We start from the raw sequence: 19063 nt of genomic DNA, 5'->3' as shown, positions 1-19063 counted from the left end.
TCACCACAATCAATTTTATAATCAATTTTTATCACCCTTCCAAAAGAAACCCCAAACCCTTTAACTATCATCCCCTATCCTCAATTCCCACCCCTAGGAACCACTAATCTACCTTCTGCCCCTATAGATTTGTCCCTTCTGTCCTTATAGATCTGGCTATTCTGTACATTTCCTATAAATGGAATCATACAATATGTGGTGTTTTGTGATTGGCTTCTTTCAGTTAACGTGTTTTCAAGATTCAACCATGTTGCAGCATGTATCAGTAATGCATTCCTTTTTATGCTGAATATTATTCCATTAAATGGATACATGTTTTGTTCATCCAACCACTGGCTCAGTTGATGGGCATCTGGGTTGTTACTCCACTTTGGCTATTAAGAATAATGCTGCTATGGGGGCGCCTGGGTGGCGCAGTCGTTAAGCGTCTGCCTTCGGCTCAGGGCGTGATCCTGGTGTTCCGGGATCGAGTCCCACATCAGGCTCCTGGGCTGGGAGCCTGCTTCTTCCTCTCCCTCTCCCCTGCTGTGTTCCCTCTCTCACTGGCTGTCTCTCTGTCACATAAATAAATAAAATCTTAAAAAAAAAAAAAAAAAGAATAATGCTGCTATGGACATTGGCGTACAAGTTTTTGTGTGTACAGATGTTTTCATTTCTGTTGGGCATATATCTAGAAGTGAAACGCTGGATTATATGGTAAACCTATGTTTAATTTTTTAAGGAATTATCAGATTATTTTCTAAAGTAGCTGCACCTTTTTACATTTCTACCAGCTGTATATGAGGTGATTTGTCCACATCCTTGCCACACCTGTTATTATCTGCCTTCTTGATTATAGCCATTGTAGTGGATATGAAGTAGTATTTCACTGTGGTTTAAATTTGCACTTCCCTAATGACTAATGATGCTGAAAATCTTTTCATGTATTTATTGGTATAGTATATCATTTCATTGTATCAGTACTTTCATATTAAAACATTTATATGTATAGCAATATTTATGGAAAAGATATTGAAGTCAGTATGTTCTTAAGTATAACTTAAACAAGTATGTTCAATAGCACAAACAGTATTCTATTAAAGTAAATATAGAGGAATAGTTGTTCCAATCAATAAAATGGGAGTAGACTCTCTTCATATTGTGTTTGTTTATAGTTAATCACCTAAGTGTTTCTCTCATTTAAAGAACACATTTTTATTTAGATAGAAATTCCTGTGCTCAAAAATGTCAATCAAGTGCAGCCATTATGGAAAACAGTATGATGGTTACTCAAAAAATTAAAACAAATACCATGTGATCCAGCAATTTCATTTCTGGGTATTTATTCAAAGAAAATGAAATCAATACACTCCAAAAGATACCTACACCCCCACGTTCACTAAAATAATACAATAGTCAAGACTGGAAACAACTTAAGCGTCCATCTATGGATCAGTGGATAAAGAAAACGTGAGAGTCACACGCAAATGCAAACAGGAATATTATTCAGCCATAAAAAGAAGGAGATCCTGCCATATGTGACAACATGAATGGAACTTGAGAACATTACACTAAGTGAAATAAGACCAGAAAAAGACAAATACTACATGATCTCACTGATACGTGTTATCTAAAACAAAAGAAAATAATACAAAACAAAAACTCTGAACTCAGAGATAGAGAACCACAGAAAACAGACTGATGGTTGTTAGAAGTGGCAGGTCGTGGGTGGAATAGGTGAAGGTGGTCAATGGTACAAAATTCATTTATGAGATAAATAAGTCCTAGGGATATGAGGTACAGCACAGTGACTATAGTTACCAATACTACATTGTACATATGAAAGCTACTAAGAGATTAAGGTTAAAAGTTCTCATCATAAGAAAAAAAATTGTAACTATGTGTGGTGATGGATGTTAAATAAACTTATTGTCATGATCATTCACAATTTACACATATATCAAATCATTATGCTATACACCTAAAACTAATACAATGTTTTATGTCAATTATGTTTCAGTTAAGAAAAAGGAGTATCAGGAGCGCCTGGGTGGCTCAGTCGTTAAGCGTCTGCCTTCGGCTCAGGGCGTGATCCCGGCATTCCGGGGTCAGGCCCCACATCGGGCTCCTAGGCTGGGAGCCTGCTTCTTCCTCTCCCACTCCCCCTGCTTGTGTTCCCTCTCTCACAGGGTATCTCTCTGCCAAATAAATAAATAAAATCTTTAAAAAAAAAAAAAAGAAAAAGGAGTATCATAGGAGTGGGAAGCCTGGGTGGCTCAGTCTTTAAGCGTCTGCCTTTGGCTCAGGGCGTGATCCCGGCGTTCTGGGATTGAGCCCCACATCGGGCTCCTCTGCTGGGAGCCTGCTTCTTCCTCTCCCACTCCCCCTGCTTGTGTTCCCTTTCTCACTGGCTGTCTGTCTGTCAAATAAATAAATAAAATCTTAAAAAAAAAAAAAAAGAGTATCATAGGAGTGAAATGACCAAAAAACCCAAACAAACAAAAACAAGTCTTCTGGATTTAAGACTCTCATAATGCAAAGATTAATACCTAGCAGAAAAAAAAAATGTTTAAAAAGTATCCTTAACTCTTAACACAATTATTCCAAAACTAGTGATATTATACCAATGAAATCAATAATACAATTGTGGTAGTCCCAAATCACTGTTTTAGATGCTCTATCACTCCTAGGACCCTGCAGAAATTGAAGGCTAAAAAATTCGAAAGCAGTGTTTCTGTACATGAAAGATACACACATAATATTTTTAAAAATCTGTCTATAAATAATATTGTTAAGTCTTACTTCTCATTCACTTATATTTAAAGTGAAGTTTGCTCCTAGACATGACAGTTAAAAATTACAAGATTAGTTTAATAGTTGCTGGGGACCAGGGTTTGACAGAAGTAATTTCACACATGCCCATATACATACCCCACTTCCCTCTACTAACTAAAATAAAACCCCAGGAAACCTGGGGCACCTGGGTGGCTTAGTCGGTTGAGTGTCCGACTCTTGGTTTCAGCTCAGGTCATGACCTCATGGTGGTGGGATGGAGCCCCACATCAGGCTCCATGCTCAGTGCAGTCTGCTTCAGATTCCTTCTCCCTCTCCCCACCCTTCTGCCCCTCCCCACTCACACTTTCTCTCTCTCTAAAATAAATTTAAAAAATGTTTTTTTAAAAATCCCAGGAAATCCATGCCAATATGAGTTTAGAAAGCTAGGTTATGTTAAGTAAAATGGTCTACTTCCAATTCTACCAAATCATCTCGCATTAACTGGTTATTCTGTTCTGTGGGGCACAGAATTTTAAAATAAAATAACCCTCCCAAACAGGGAAAAATTAATTTTTTTGATAAAGGCACCAGACATTCTCTATGCCAAAACCTAAGATCACAACTCTAGCTTTCTAAATTATCCATGATGGTCATCCTATTATCTAGCCATTCTAGATTCTGTTTTTTTCGGTTGTAACATGTAAAAGGTCCCCTAAGAAAACGTTTACTCACTATATATACTACATAGTCATACATTTTGCCCTAAACCTGTTCCATTCAAGCTTCAAGAGAACTTTCTTATTCGAGTATTCGAGGTTTAGAGAACAAATTTACCTCCATATGTTTCTTTATTATCTAAGTTTTTGTCTTTACAGATTAAATAGCTCCAATTCTATAAAGGCCTAGTTTTCCATCTGTTGTAATTTTAATGCAATTGTTATTCCAATTACAGCTTTCTACATAGTTGTATATAACTAGAACACAATCCTCTCAGACTTCCAATATCATGCCTTCCTTCTTTTCTGGATATGGTACTCATTCATTCGATATTTATTAAGTACCTTTCAGATTATAAAGCACTTGTGTCAGATGCTATGAGAATTCCAGGTATAGTTGCTGCCCTTGAGAAAATTACCACCCAGTACAACTTTTTAAACAAAACTGGACTTTACTATATATGTTGTTTATGGTTTAATACAACTTTAATTCTATGGCTGACTAATATTTTACAGTCAATTATTTTATCATGGTTTGGGGTTCTTTTTCTTTTCTTTTCTTTTCTTTTTTTAAAGATTTTATTTATTTATTTGACAGAGAGACAGCCAGCGAGAGAGGGAACACAAGCAGGGGGAGTGGGAGAGGAAGAAGCAGGCTCCTAGCGGAGGAGCCTGATGTGGGGCTCGATCCCATAACGCCGGGATCACGCCCTGAGCCGAAGGCAGATGCTTAACCGCTGTGCCACCCAGGCGCCCCTGGGTTTCTTCTTCTGAATAGATATATAATCTAGTACTTCAATACTAAAGCTCTCCTAAGTTTTAAGAGACCATTCTTCAAATCATTTTCATAATTTTACTAACACTTAAAAAAATGATTAAAAAGAATACTTAAAAATAAATGTTTAAAAAATGTGTAAAACTCATACCCTGAAAACTACAAAACACTGTTGAAAGAAACTAAGTGAGATCTAAGTAAAAGGAAAGATATCCCATGTTCATAGACAGGTAGGTTTAACATTATTAAGATGGCAATACTCCACAAACAATACTCCTCAAAATAGATTGAATGCAACCCCTATCAAAATCACAGTTTACTTTTTCCAGAAGTTGAAAAGATAATCTTAAAATTCAAATGGAGGGGTGCCTGGGTGGCTCAGTCAGTTAAGTGTCCGCCTTCAGCTCAGGTTGTGATCTCGGGGTCCTGGGATCGAGCCCAGTGTCCAATTCCCTGCAAAGCAGGAAGTCTGCTTTTCCCTCTCCCTCTGCCCCTCCTCCCTGCTCCTGCTCTCTCTTTCAAATAAATAAATTTTTAAAAAATTAAAATTAAAATGGAAATTCAAGGGACTTTGAATGGCCAAAACAATCTTGCAAAAGAAGAACAAAATTGGAAGACTCACCCTTCTCAATTTCAAAATTTCAAAGTTACAGTAATCAAGACAGTATGGTACTAACATAAGGACAGACAAAAAGATGAATGGAAAAGAACTGAGACTCCAGAAATAAATTAACTCAAAATGGATCAAAGATCAAAATATAAGAACCAAAACTGTAACATTCTCAGAAGAAAATATCAGTGTAAATCTTTGTAACCATAAGCTAGGCAACAGTTTCTTAAATATGACACAAACCATGAGTAACAACCACAAAAAACAGATAAAGTAAACTTAAACAAAATTTAAAATGTTTGTGCATCAAAAGACACCATCAAGAAAGTGAAGGGACACCTGGGTGGCTGAGTCAGTTAAACATCTGCCTTCTGCCGAAGTCCTGATCTCAGGGTCCTGGGATCAAGCCCTGTGCCAGGCTCCCTGCTCAGTGGGGAGTCTGCTTTTCTCTCTCTCCCTTTGCCCCTCTCCCACCCATGCTCACTCACTCTCTTTCTCTCAAATAAATAAAATCTTAAAAAGAAAAAAAAGTGAAAAGACAACCCACAGAATGGGAGAACATTTCTGTAAATCACCTTTCTGATAAGGGACTTGTATACAGAATATGTAAAGAACTTTTACAACTCAACAATAAGAAGACAAGTAATTCAATTTAAAAATGGGCAAAAGCCTTGAGTAGACATTTTTCCAAAGAAGACATACCAATGGCCAATAAACACATGAAAAGATGCTCAACAGTATTAGTCATTAGAGAAATATAAATCAAAACCACAAGAGACTTCATACCCACTAAGATACCTATACTCAAAAAGAGATAATAACAAGTGCTGACAAGGATATGGAGAAATCAGAACCCTCATACACTGCTGCTGAAAATATACAATGATGCAGCCACTGTGGGAAGCAGTTTGGCAATTCCTCAAAAAGTTAAAAATAGTGCTACTGTATGACCAGAAATTCCACTCTTGGGTATATACCCAAAAGAAAAAATACCTCCACACATAAAAACTTGTACACAAATGTTCATAGCACATTGTTCATAATAGCTAAAACAACCCAAATGTCCATGAACTAATGAATGGATGAAGAGTCAAAAATATTCTTCCATAAAAAGGAATGAATTACTGATACATGCTATAAAATGGATGAACTGTGAAAACATAATGCTAAGTGACACAAAGAAGTCACAAAAGCCCACAGATGATTTCTTTTACATGAAATGTCTAGAATAGACAAATCCAGAGACAAAAAGTAGATGAGGGCTGCCAGGCGCTGGATGGGGAGAACTGAGGAGTGACTGCTAAATGAATAAAGCATTTCTTTTGGGGGGAATGAAATGTTCCAGAATTATATACTGGTGCTAGTTGCACAACATTTTGAATGTACTAAAACCAAGAAATAGACACTTTGTAATGGTTAAAATGACAAACTTAATGTTATATTAATTATCTCAATTAAAAAAAAAGATAATCAGGAGACAGGTCTTTAACAATTGCGCATATTTATTAAAGGATTTTAAAGCAAGCAGTATGATTAGATTTGTATTTTGGGAAGATAAATCCTGTACCACACTGTGCTATGAATGCCTAAACCTTAGTATATAAATTTAGCAACATCTGATTTGGCTTATGCTAATAAACTCCTGGTTCCTTGCTCCATTTTGGGTAAATACATTTGTCAAGTACTTTATTTCTAGATATGAATTTTTATTTTATTTGTTTATTTAACAAATACATAGAGCTTACTGTGTGCCAAATACTATTCCAAGTGCCTTAGAAATACTAATTCATCTAATCTTCATAAGAAATCTATGAGTCTATTATCCCTAGTTTATTGAAGAACTGAGTCACAGAAAGGTTAAGTAACTTGCCTAAAATCACACAGCTATTAAGTAATGTATGCTTTCGAAATTGGGTTTTTATTCACAAGCCTGATAAATATGTGGAACTCTGATTTTCTAATCATCAACTTAACCATTTTTTTTTTTAAGATTTTAGTTATTTGTCAGAGAGAGAGAGAGCACAAGCAGGGGGAGCAGCAGGCAGAGGGAGAAGCAGGCTCCCCACTGAGCAAGGAGCCCAATGCAGTACTAGATCCCTGGATGCTGGGATCATGACCTGAGCCAAAGGCAGACGATTAACCAACTAATCCACCCAGACATCCCTATGTTTACCATTTCTAATTCCCAAGAAAAGCACTTCTTCAAATTCAACTTCCAACTCTTCTGTTCATCTGCTCAATTAAGTATGCACTGAATTTTTTTCTGTGAAGAATTTTTAGTATTGATTCCATACATTTTTGAAAAACGCTTTCAAGAAAGTTATTTTTTAGTTTTTACTTACTATATTTTACATTATGAATGTGCCATTTGTGTTTACTGTAATAGAGCAGTAAGTTAGCCAACTACTGACATTCTGTTCTTCAACTACTTCCTTACCCCGTTTAAAAACAAAAAAGCAACAATGAGTTTATTAAAGGAATTAACGAGTCATTTTATCCAAAGCATCTGGTATTCAGGTAAAAATAAACTAAGAAAATGAAAGTTCTTAAAAAATAATTATAGGGGCATCTGGGTGGCTCTGTCAGTTGAGTGTCTGCCTTTCTCAGGTCATGATCCTGGGGTCCTGGGACTGAGCCCCTTATCGGGCTCCCTGCTCTGTGGTGAGCCTGCTTCTCCCTCTCTCTCTGCCCCTCCCCCTGCTCGTGCTTGCGCTCTCTCAAATAAATAAAATCTTCAAAAATAATAGTAATTATAAAATTTAAGCTATATGTTTATATTTTCCATTCATTCACTCTACTTTAGCTTAATAGTCTAAAGAATATGGTTTAACAACAAAAATTTAAAAGGATATAGAAAAAGTCAGAGTTCACAATACAATTTTATAAAAATTGACTCAAGTAAAATTTTAATTTATAATTTCTAAAGTCCTTATAACTGCCTATTACCTAGGTGCTTGTAAACTGAATATTTAACTCGTGAACATAAACTTATTATTATTAATTCCACTTTAGAGTAATATTTTTTCAAGTAAAATCTTCATTTCAGACTGAAAACCCAACAAGCAAGTCACTAATTAAAAAGTGGAAAAAAGAGATAGTACAAAATCTTTAAGACTTCTAATTACAACTCTATTGTGAAGAATAGCTACTTGTTAGCTTAAACCTATGTTTGGACCCTTCATTGCTATTATACACTTTAAAACGCAAAGCATTTTAGTGACTTACCTGAAAGATTGTAATGAAAACTTTGATTCAAACAAATACTTGAAGTTGTGTAATCAGGCCCCCACCAACAAACATTTAATTGTTCCATTATGTTGCTAACAAAAGTATTTTAATGTCTAATTAGGGTCCAAACTAGCAGTATGGTATATAGTAAAAATGACTATTGGGCAAACTTGAATTTTATTCAGAATTAGTACTTACAGTAGAGTTAAGCACAAGATAGTACTCACTTTATATGTGACAGAAAGCTCATATTCTGTTTTGACCTTTACACTGAATCTACAGTACTACATACCCCCTACGTACTCTTCAACTATATAACCCTCTCAAGACCTAAACTACTTTACAAAGAAATAGACTTCGATTTGTAATTATCCAGTATAGTGGCAAACTATATGCTCTGATGTAAGGTGCACGAAAGTATTTTTTTTTAGCAAATAAAAATTAAAAGTCAACATATTAATTTCATTCTCTAATCTAGATTGAATCATGAAACCCTTTAAAAACAGTTATCATTGTTTATTCACATACAATCTCTTCTACTGAGCTATAAACTATATGTGGCCAGGATCCATGTGCAAATTCATTTTGAGTGAATGAATAAATATAAATATTATGACTAAGTAACCTATACTTGCACATAAACATGAAAAGTCATCTATACTTGGCTACATTATAGAATACAGGAATGTATAACAGAATTATAAATCTCAATATTTTTAGGTCCTTTAAAAAAATAGTTTTCCGTTTTAGACATTACTGTGGTTGAAAAAAAGTTAAAGATAAAAGAGTACATAAATCCATTTATATGAAATTCTAAAAAAGACAAAACTAATCTATTTTAAGGAAAAACAGATAAGTAGTTGCCCGAGGGGCTACAGTGGGCAGAACTGACTACAAAGAGCAAGAGGTAGCCCACGTAACAGGGTGACTGAAATGTTTTTTATCTTATCTATGGTGGTTACACAAACGTATACACTTGTTAAAAATTCACGGAGCAACCAAAATTGGTGAACCTCTGTACCTCTATATAAAGACTGTTTGTTATTAAAAAAGAAGGAGAAGGAGAAGAAGAAGAAGAAGAAGGGAAAGAGAGAAAGGATACAAGAAATAACCGCACGGTATAAAGTACCAAGAGAAAATGCAGACATGAGTAGAACAAGATTTTTTAAAAAAGGGACAGTGCAAAGAACCAAAGTCAATTAACAGGGCCCTACACAAAGCATGATTCCTCATACAGACACTTTACAGTTTGGTCCTCTAACATTGTGTCAGTTGTTCTTCCTCGTAACTCCTAGTTAAGCAAAACTGCTATCAACGTCAACTGAAGAAAAAGAATGCTTGCACGATTTTCTCCAGGGCCTCAAAACCAAATTAGAATTAAAATCCATATTTTCTAATGCCTAACACAGAATTTTCAGGAAGTGCATTAACAATGACCCACCATAGCAAGAATAGAACTAACTCCTGAAGCTCTATTAGTACTGTTCTTTCTGTCGCTCATCTCCTTTCAAATTTAGTTAGGCTCTGAAACACATCAGCAGAAAAAGGGTGCAATGATTCCGTACTTCCATAAAACTAATGCCAAAGAAATCATGAGTCCCATGGCATCCTCCATTTCTCAAGTAACACTCCTTAAGTGATGGTCGGCTTACCCTTCCCCTACTTTTCACTTGTGAGTACCACCATCTGTCAAAACAGAGGTAGTTCAATCTTAAAGACACTCACCATAGTCAGGCAATGATTTGCTAATTTTGAGTGTTAAAATATTCCCCAAAAGGGGCATCATCATATTCTTTACTGATTTTTATGTGTGGCTTATAGAATTTCTCTTACTTTATGGAAGCTGTTTAACTGAAGAATTCTACACAAAGCACTCTTTTTACACCATCTAAATAGTGGTGTAATTTCAGTAGTGCCCAAAGTGTAAATACCAATTATCAAATGTTTTTACTAAAGAGAGTCAGGATAAGCTCAATACTCTGTGGTAAAATAGTGAAGTTTCAAATTCCAGCCTCCTCGATTAGCTATGTGACCTTGGGAAAATCAGTGGATCCCTCTGTACCTCAGTTTGCTCATTTATGAAATATGGATACTGACACTATCTCAGAGGATTTTTTTGAGGACTAAATGTGAAAAATATCTGTAAAATTCTGCCACACATAAATTGCTCAAAAAATGTTTTCAATTACTAGCACTGAATTTATTATTCTTCCTCTACCAACACTGTTTCTTTTATCATGTCCTACAAATGTTATTTTAAGTAGATGTCTTAAAACTAAAATTAAAGAAAAAAAAACCCCACTAAACTAAAACGAAATTTATAAAGACAAGAGTAATCAACAACTTAGGTCACTCTTAAAACTTTTCTGGGGCGCCTGGGTGGCACAGTGGGGTGCCTGGGTGGCACAGTGGTTAAGCGTCTGCCTTCGGCTCAGGGCGTGATCCCGGCGTTATGGGATCGAGCCCCACGTCGGGCTCCTCTGCTGGGAGCCTGCTTCTTCCTCTCCCACTCCCCCTGCTTGTGTTCCCTCTCTCGCTGGCTGTCTCTATCTCTGTCAAATAAATAAATAAAATCTTTAAAAAAAAAAAAAAACTTAAAAAAAAAAAACAAACTTTTCTGTTCTTGTCTCACCTTCAAAAAAAAGATACCACCCCCCCCAAAAAAAACAACCAATACCAATTTTACTAAAAGATTAATCATAATTTCTGAATGGGAAAAAAATGAATAAACATTTATGGCTGGCCAGCAGTTAATTATCATCACCTATTTGTCAAGTAAATATTAAAAAGAAAAGAGAAAAAATTTTATTTTTCAATAGTTATTAAGTAACTGAAAATGTCCACGTAGCACATCTTTAGTTTCAAATCATCAAAAATATAGATCCTGGGGCGCCTGGGTGGCACAGCGGTTAAGCTTCTGCCTTCGGCTCAGGGCGTGATCCCGGCGTTATGGGATCGAGTCCCACATCAGGCTCCTCCGCTATGAGCCTGCTTCTTCCTCTCCCACTCCCCCTGCTTGTGTTCCCTCTCTCGCTGGCTGTCTCTATCTCTGTCAAATAAATAAATAAATTCTTAAAAAATATATATATAGATCCTTTATCACAACACCAGATTTTAGTTATATTTGGAAGCTAAAATCATCTGTAGTTAATCCATAAAGAAAATTTCCACCTTTTCACTCAAGTACAGGTTTATAATTAGTGTATTATATACTTTGTTAGTTTTTTAACCTTGATTTTTGTTAAGACAACAGCAAATAAAGGACACATGGATCTCTTTTATGTAACTTGAAATAAAATCTTTGCAACAAGACAATAACATAAGTTAATAAGCAACAATTCTATTGAAGAATGTCTTACACCTTAGAGCTAACAGGACTCTCTTCTCTTGCTACACAATCAGGCCCAAATGATGTCTCAGATTAATTTGATCTTTTATTTTTTTCTAATTACCTATTGTTCTTTATGGACAATATAATCTTTTTTTTTTAAGATTTTATTTATTTGAGAGAGGGAGAGGGAGCATGAGCAGGGTGAGGGGCGGAGGGAGAAGCAGACTCCACGCTAAGCAGGGAGCCTACCTACAAGCTCCAGGCTCAATCCCAGGCCACTGGGATCATGACCTGAGCGGAAGGTAGATGCCTACCCGACTGAGCCACCCACCCAAATGAGCCATCCAGGAGCCCCAATGGACAATATAGTCTGAGTCAACTTTTTCTAATATAAAATGGCTATTTTTTGTATATAATATTAACCACAATAAGAAGTGTTTTTCTATACTGTCACTTTCAAGTTTTAGGGACCTCCTGGAATAATTACAGTAGAGCCAAGAGTGAGTTAAGAGCAAGCCAAGAACCATCTGATTAAATATGAATTTCTATCCTCTTACCGTAATAAGCAACAGAATTACAGTACTGAATGAAAATAACAAAAACAGAGTTTAGAATGAGACACAAAAACACAGTAGGACATCAGAGAGATGGATCCTAGAACCAAGAAGTGAGGATGAACTAGGTATGTATGATTTTTATAATGTTTGAACTTCATTTCCATAATTATTTCCATGACATTTTTAGTTTACTAGGTAAGGATCTATAGATATTAATAGATACTAAACAAGAAAAGAATCCAACAGATTATTTTTAATAATAAATATTTTCAAAAAGTCCTTTCCATTAAGATACTTCATACATTTCATCATTTAAAAGTTAATAGCTTAACCACCTTACTAACATCAGCTCTAGGAAGAGATATAAATCAGGCCTAATGGCAATTCAGAAATATTCCATAAAGTCAGTTAAACACTGTTACTATTTTTAGGATTTTCATTTCATGAACTATAAAGTATAATTATGCATAGTACCATATCAAATAGTTTGACAGCAATAAGAAAAAAAGTAGTTTACTGTCTCTAACTCATTTTTAACTCAAAATTATTTCATATTTTCTTTAACAAATCTTCCAGTTTCAAATATTTAATGAATATTAAGACTATCTCACCTTGGCATTTAGCTCTTATTTAACCAGTTATTTAATTTAATCCATCATGTAATCTCTTAACTCCTGCTTTTAAAAACATTTAAAAATTTTAATCCACTGTTTTTATTACTCTATTTTTTCCAATTTGTTTGTTATTTTTTGTTTTATCTGATTTTCTATCATCTTATCTTACATCTCTATATTTCCAGAATGACCTCTTACTCGTATTCATTTACTTTTAGTTTAATTTTTATCTCCATTTTTTATATGGCAAATAATATATACCAAAATCAATATTTTTCAATACAGAAAGTGTAAGAAATGACAACTTTTTCTCTGTAGTTCAACTTTTTCTCTAGGCATTCCAAAGATTCCTGGTCTTCAAATTTGAGCACACTAACTATAAACCATTTTATTATTTTTTTCAATATATATAAACTATCTTCTTTAAAGAAGGCAGGGAAAATGCAAAAACAATCAAAAAGTAAAATCTTATAGTATGTACATTTGTACAGGACTTCTTCTATGCGAGTTATTTTTAATATAATTGCAACAGTACCTCTTTTATTTACTTATTTCATTAAGAGTTTCACATGTAATTTTGAAGTCATCAGAAACATTATTTTATGGCTATATATTATTGCATTAAATAACTAGACCCTTTTCCCATTATCAGGCAATCACCACATTAAATAAAAAGGTAATAGCAGAACTACATATGGTAAAAGATGTTAATTAGACTTATTGTGGTGGTCACTTCACAATATATACAAATAATGAATCATTACATTGTGAAACTGAAATTAATGTAACGTTTTATGTCAACTATATCTCAATAAAAAAAAAACGAATTTCCTATTCTTTAAAAAAATATATATATAGTAGCAGGAAGGACAAGCATTGATATGTAGGATAAAAGCAAACTTAAATGAATGGTAAAGAGATTTTGAATCTATTTTTAAAGCTCAATAACACTCAACTGCAAGTTTTCCAACCTTGTTTTCCTAAAGAGAGAACTTAAATTTGGAAAAAATATGTTCTACAAAAAATTTAACAAATTATATATGACAGTAATTAAATTCCCCTCATTCTGGGGTAAGTTTACTATTAAATGGAAATCTAGACTACTGACAGAAAGTATGCACACATAGTACTAGAAAATAGTTCCTATTATATAACACAGGGAGTCAGTACAGTATAATAGTTAAGAGCACAGACTACAGTGAGACTACCTGTGTTGAAATCGTGGCTACAACTTACCAGCTGTGTGACTCTGGGTAAGTTGCTGAACCTCCCCATGCCTTAGCACCCTCATCTGTAAAATGGGATAACAATAACCATCTCAAAGGGTCATTAAGAGAATTCAGCGAGTTCATATTTATAAAGTTCTTGGCACAAAGTAAATGCCATGTAAGTAGTGGTTGTTTAGAATTTTTAATTTAGCGAACATTTATTGAGCACTTACTATGTGCTAGGTTAAATGCTTTAGACATGAATCTGCCTCAAATAATGTTCACAGCAGCCCATGATGAAGATACTATGACTGTCCCCATTTAAAGATGAGAAAATTGAAGCACAAAAAGATTAAATGATTAACACAAGGTCAAGCACAAATGTTGAAACAAGGATTTGAACCCACGTCTGACGCATGACCTACAATTTTAACATAGATTACAAGGTACACTATACACTAGAAGCAGTAGCCTCCAGCTGTACTTTATCTTAAAAAGAGGGCAGGGAGAGAAGAGACTTCACTGAAATAAATCGGAATATGTTATTTCCTGGAATAAAGTAGGATATTTTAAAAATTAATAAAAAAGATCACTATAATACAAAAGTATGTACATATGAAATAACATGATGTCTGATATTTGTTTTAAAATAATACAGCTTGGGGGAAGGAAGAGGATAAAAGAAACAAGATCAGACATGCACTGATAATTGTTAAAAAACTTGGTGACAGGCAGTATAGGGGGACTCATTATTTCATTCTCTCTACTTTTGTAAGTTCTTTAAAATGTCGATAACAGAAGGTTAAAATAGAAGTAGGGTGCACAGATAAAGTACTTTCACTACACAAGCAAACAATTTTCTTATGATTCCCTGTATCAAAGACACAAAAAAATTTTACAATGTATATATAATCTATGAAAGGATGGTTTCGCTTCAAAAAATTGAGGATCTTCTCAACCAAAATAAAAATTTAATGAAAGTATTTAAGCATATACATGTAAATATACATATTAAATGGCTGCCTGCACTTCTATCAACTTGTTAAAAATATTTGCTGGAATAATTAACACTTTTTTTTTTCATATCCTTCTCCTGCCTGATAATCTCTATGATTATGATACTCTCTGGTCAGCTGCCCAGAAAATGGATGGGTTTGTACAGACAAATACGAATCTACAACATGGTCACAAATTGAACAATATGAATAAAAACCAGAAATCTGCTTCACTAAGGAACACTTATAAAATTTCTTGTCTCAAATTGTAGTTGATTTTTATACTAATGTATATGAATGGGCTTCTCATAACTATAATCAATAATTAAAAAACATTTTATATGCTCTAAATTATAGTTAAAACAAGTTAGCTGATACTAAAGAAAAAACACCAACACTATACTAGGCAGTTTCATACACATTACCTGTGTAAGAGATCATATACATTTGTATAGAAAAAATATTAAAATTTAGAGAGGTGAAATCACCTGCCCAAGGCCAGAGTTTAAAAGCAACTAAATTGGTATTCAAACTCAAGCTCAATTACAAAACCCACTCCTCCCCCCACTATATCAGACTACCATAGGGAGGCAAACATCTAAACTCAAATCAAACTTAAATATTTAGGGCCTTTTTTAAGTGGACCACAAAATGTTTAAGTTACTGGTTACATATATATTTTACAGCGGCAGCTTGGCTTTGGGTAAAGAACTCTAGCTAAAACACAAAAAGCATTATGTCCGCTATTGTGTAACTCTTTTCCCCCAAGTCTCTTCATTTCAGCCTCAGGTTACTCATCTCTATAATGGGGAAATTAATATCTTTGCTGTCCAACTGCAGGATTACAAAATTCAAAGAGGATATGTAAAACCACTTCAAAAACTGCAAAATACAGGGGCTCCTGGCTGGCTCAGTCAGAAAAGCATGCGACTCTTGATCTAAGGGGTGGTGAGTTTAAGACCCACACTAGGTGTAGCGATTACTAAAAAAATAAATAAACTTTTAAAAAAAATTATGTTAAAAACCCTATGAAACACAGTTTCTTTTTTGTCTTAAAATGTTAAAAACAACAAAGTGTTTCTTTTTTCAACATAAAGTTTTCTAAAGTAATTGTCAGCTATTTAAATTCTACATCTTCTATTAACATTTCCAGAACTTTCTCAAACTTTTTTTCCAAGAACAGTTCAATCATCGTCTGTCACTTGGCTTTCCTTATCCTTAAAAATAATCCAACAGTAATGATATCAATGCTTTTGTAATAAATAATTAACATGCTGTTTTGAAATGCCCAACATACAAAAGTTCTAAATTCTGAATTTTCAAATGAAATATGTGTTTGGTGTCACTCTTTTAGTTATATTCATGATCATAATGTTTGAGCCTTTTCATATTCAGTTTATTTATAAAAAGCTAGAATTAAGATCTGGAATTCCAAAGTAGAACACCCAACACATAATTTTTAGTGATTTTGTGGGGTTTTTTTCAAGGCTTCTCAAAGCAGATACAATAAGCTAACAAGCAAATCAAACACAGCAACAAAATCCACTGAAACATTCAGCTGCTCTAAAAGAAGGATCAGGCTCTTTAAGAGAAAACTACATTGTATGAGTTTGCAAAGTTTCACACTTTCTCATTTAAACTCCATTTCAGAGAAAGCCTTTGCATACTCACACAATATGCTTTAAAATGGCACTTTGCTGACCTTCCAATAGTCCAGCTCTATGAAAATTCTGTGATGGGTGTAACTTCAGAGAATCTGAAAAACACAAAAAGCATTAAGTACTTTTTATGCTGAATGACTTAAGAAAGAAAAAAAGGCAAGGGTGGCATACATCTCTTACATAACTGCCATGTATTTTTAAGAGCTAAAGCCCATATTTGTGAATATACTCTGCAAAAGAAGACTGAATTGCCTCTACATTGGTCTCTATGCTAAATTTCGATTTTCATAAAGCATCTGTTTCATGGAAAATTATCTGATGATTACTGCACAAATGGTGTTAATGTCTTGACTATTTTTAGCACCCAATCGTACCACATTAGCCCTCTTCTAAGAATCATCTCGATATCATCTTTTTCTTCTGATACTCAAAACTACAATATTTCCAAACTACTTCAGGTACGCTGTCCGAAAAACATCCTACAGGATGGTGACTGCCAACTAAAGTCATCAGAGCAACAGACAATGGCTACAGTTACTAAGTAGGACTCTGTGTACAAACCCAATCGTCAGTCTGTAAAGTCCAGTACCTTCCAGAGTAAACCATCTCACTCTGATTCGCTTAAACAATTTGAATTTATTAATGCGAAGCTTAAGCCCCCTTTCTGAAGGGGGTAGAATCAGCGGATGGATACATCACACCAAAACTGAAGAAACGCTAGATTTCTCAGTGAGGGTCACAACGGCACATAATTTTTTTTAATATGATGAAATGAATAGCTAACAACCCAGTTATGTCTTTTGCCCCTCCCAGGGGTTTAAAAAGTGGTGAAGAGTGTGGTGGGAGCCTTCTGATTTGATGCCCCTTGCACAGGGAACCTGTTCTAACACATTCTTGTGGAGCCCAGTATAGGAATTTAAACCCCGTAGAGATCAAGTCAAGTGTTAATATCGTAGATCCCGGGAATCCCCTTTAGGCCTTAGCCAAAAGAGTTTAAAAATGGGAATCTCTGTCCAGTGCCCCCTCCCTGCAACGAGCCCTTGAACGGCAACGAAAGAGAAAATTCTCAAAGGACAGCGTCAGCGCCTGAGCTGGTACCCCTGGGACAGGAAAGGAATAAAACTAATCCAGAGAGAACACCCCTATCTTTGTAAAAGAGAAGGAGATGTAAGTCATTAGAATGCCACAGAGGTGGAGAGAAAAACAGAAAATTCGGGCCCTTTCCAGCAATTAAGATGACGAGGAAAGGAAGAACGCCTGGTCGAGGGGGGCCGTCCCAACAAGGGGAGGGAGTGGACTAGGCCGAAGGGAGAGGGGGGTAGAACGACGGCGCACAAACAACCTGGAGGGGGAGAAAAATGGTGCCCCTGCACCCAGAACCGGCTCCAAGCCACGCCGCCCGTTTGGGGGCAACTTTGCTGGGGAGGATGGTCCTGGTAAGAGGGGCCGCGGCGCACCGATCGCAACGGCCCCAGCGCGGGGCCCACTCTGGAGCGGGGTGGGGGGGGGCGGAGATCCCTGAACTGGGAAGGCCGGGACCGGCCGCTCGAGGAGTGTGGCGGGGCCGGACACGCCGAGGGACTCTCAGAGCTACTGGTGCCGCAGAGACCCGGGGCCGACGGCAATTGGGCCCCGTGCGGCCGGCGGCTCCGCGGGGGAGGGGCCGCCACTCCTCCCCTGCCCCTTCCACCATCACTCGACCCCATCGGCCTCTCCCCACCACCCAAAACGGGCCGACCGGCCCAGGCTTGCTCCAACCCCCGACGGGGACCCCACCGGTTCCCCCGGGCCCGGCCTCCCCGCCCCCACACCCCAGCCCCCAGCCTGACTCACCTCGCGAGTAGAGGGACTTGGGCGATTCCAGGTCTAGGTCCGCGCTGAGCAATGAGATGAAGTCCGAGGGCATCGCAGCTCGACCCAGCCCGGCCCGAGGGCAGCGGGAGGGGGGGAGCGGCGGTGGCGGCGGCACCTCCTCTCCGGGACCGCGGGCACCGAACCGGGGGCGGCGAGGCGAGGGCGGCTGCTGCTGCCTCCTCCTCGAGGGCAGTGACTTCCACCGGGCCGAGGACCGAGGAAACGGCAGCGAGGCGGAGGGGAAACTCCACGGGGACTAATTCCCGGCGAGCCAGGAGGGGGGCTCAGGGCGGGGAAAGGGAGGGGGGAGAGCCAACGGGTCCGTTTCGAGCTTCTCCTCAGCGAAAACTGACGGTCGCCGCCACCGCCGCCGCCGCTGACAGGAATCTGAGCCCCGCCCCCCGCGGGGCACTGCGCAGGCGCGGAGGGGGGCATCCCAGAGCCTGGAAGAGCTAGGGCGGCCGCCGGAGGGCGGAGAGACGCGCCCAGGAACAGCATCAACAAGGGCTTCGCTTCCTGCCGCCGCGGCCGCGGCTGCTGTTTCCCAGCCGGGAAAGGGCCCCGCCAGCAGGGAGGGAGGCAGGGAGGTGTCCGCGCCTGGGGCCCCGGGAAGGGAAAAGGTATTTGCGCCGACCTGGTGGCGGCGAGCCCGAGACGGCGGGCCGAGCGCCGAGCTGAACTTAGGAGGAGACAGACCTGAGGAAGCCGAGGTGACTGCGGGACGAGGAGAAGGACCCCAGAGCTGGGTACGGCCGGCCTG

At 37.5% G+C, this 19063-nt stretch overlaps 1 protein-coding gene across 2 annotated transcripts in view; it reads right to left on the bottom strand.

Moving 5' to 3' along the window:
* The window catches only part of NFAT5 (nuclear factor of activated T cells 5), a 111488-nt gene extending 93072 nt beyond the window's left edge, over positions 1-18416 (bottom strand). Inside the window, exons 1-2 of one of the 2 annotated variants that reach the window (XM_040633522.1) lie at positions 18283-18416; positions 16491-16544 (exon numbers count right to left, since the gene is read on the bottom strand). In XM_040633522.1, the coding sequence (XP_040489456.1) occupies positions 16491-16544; positions 18283-18355 (127 nt within the window). In that variant the 5' untranslated portion in view covers positions 18356-18416. The remainder of the gene's footprint in view (positions 1-16490; positions 16545-18282) is intronic. The other variant, XM_040633524.1, reaches the window with a different exon arrangement.
* Between the last annotated feature and the right edge of the window lie 647 nt (positions 18417-19063).

Source organism: Ursus maritimus, unplaced genomic scaffold, assembly GCF_017311325.1.
Source record: "Ursus maritimus isolate PB19 unplaced genomic scaffold, ASM1731132v1 scaffold_19, whole genome shotgun sequence".
NCBI lineage: Eukaryota > Metazoa > Chordata > Mammalia > Carnivora > Ursidae > Ursus > Ursus maritimus.
Note: the sequence above shows the minus strand (reverse complement) of the source record. Positions and strands in the feature narration are given on the sequence as shown.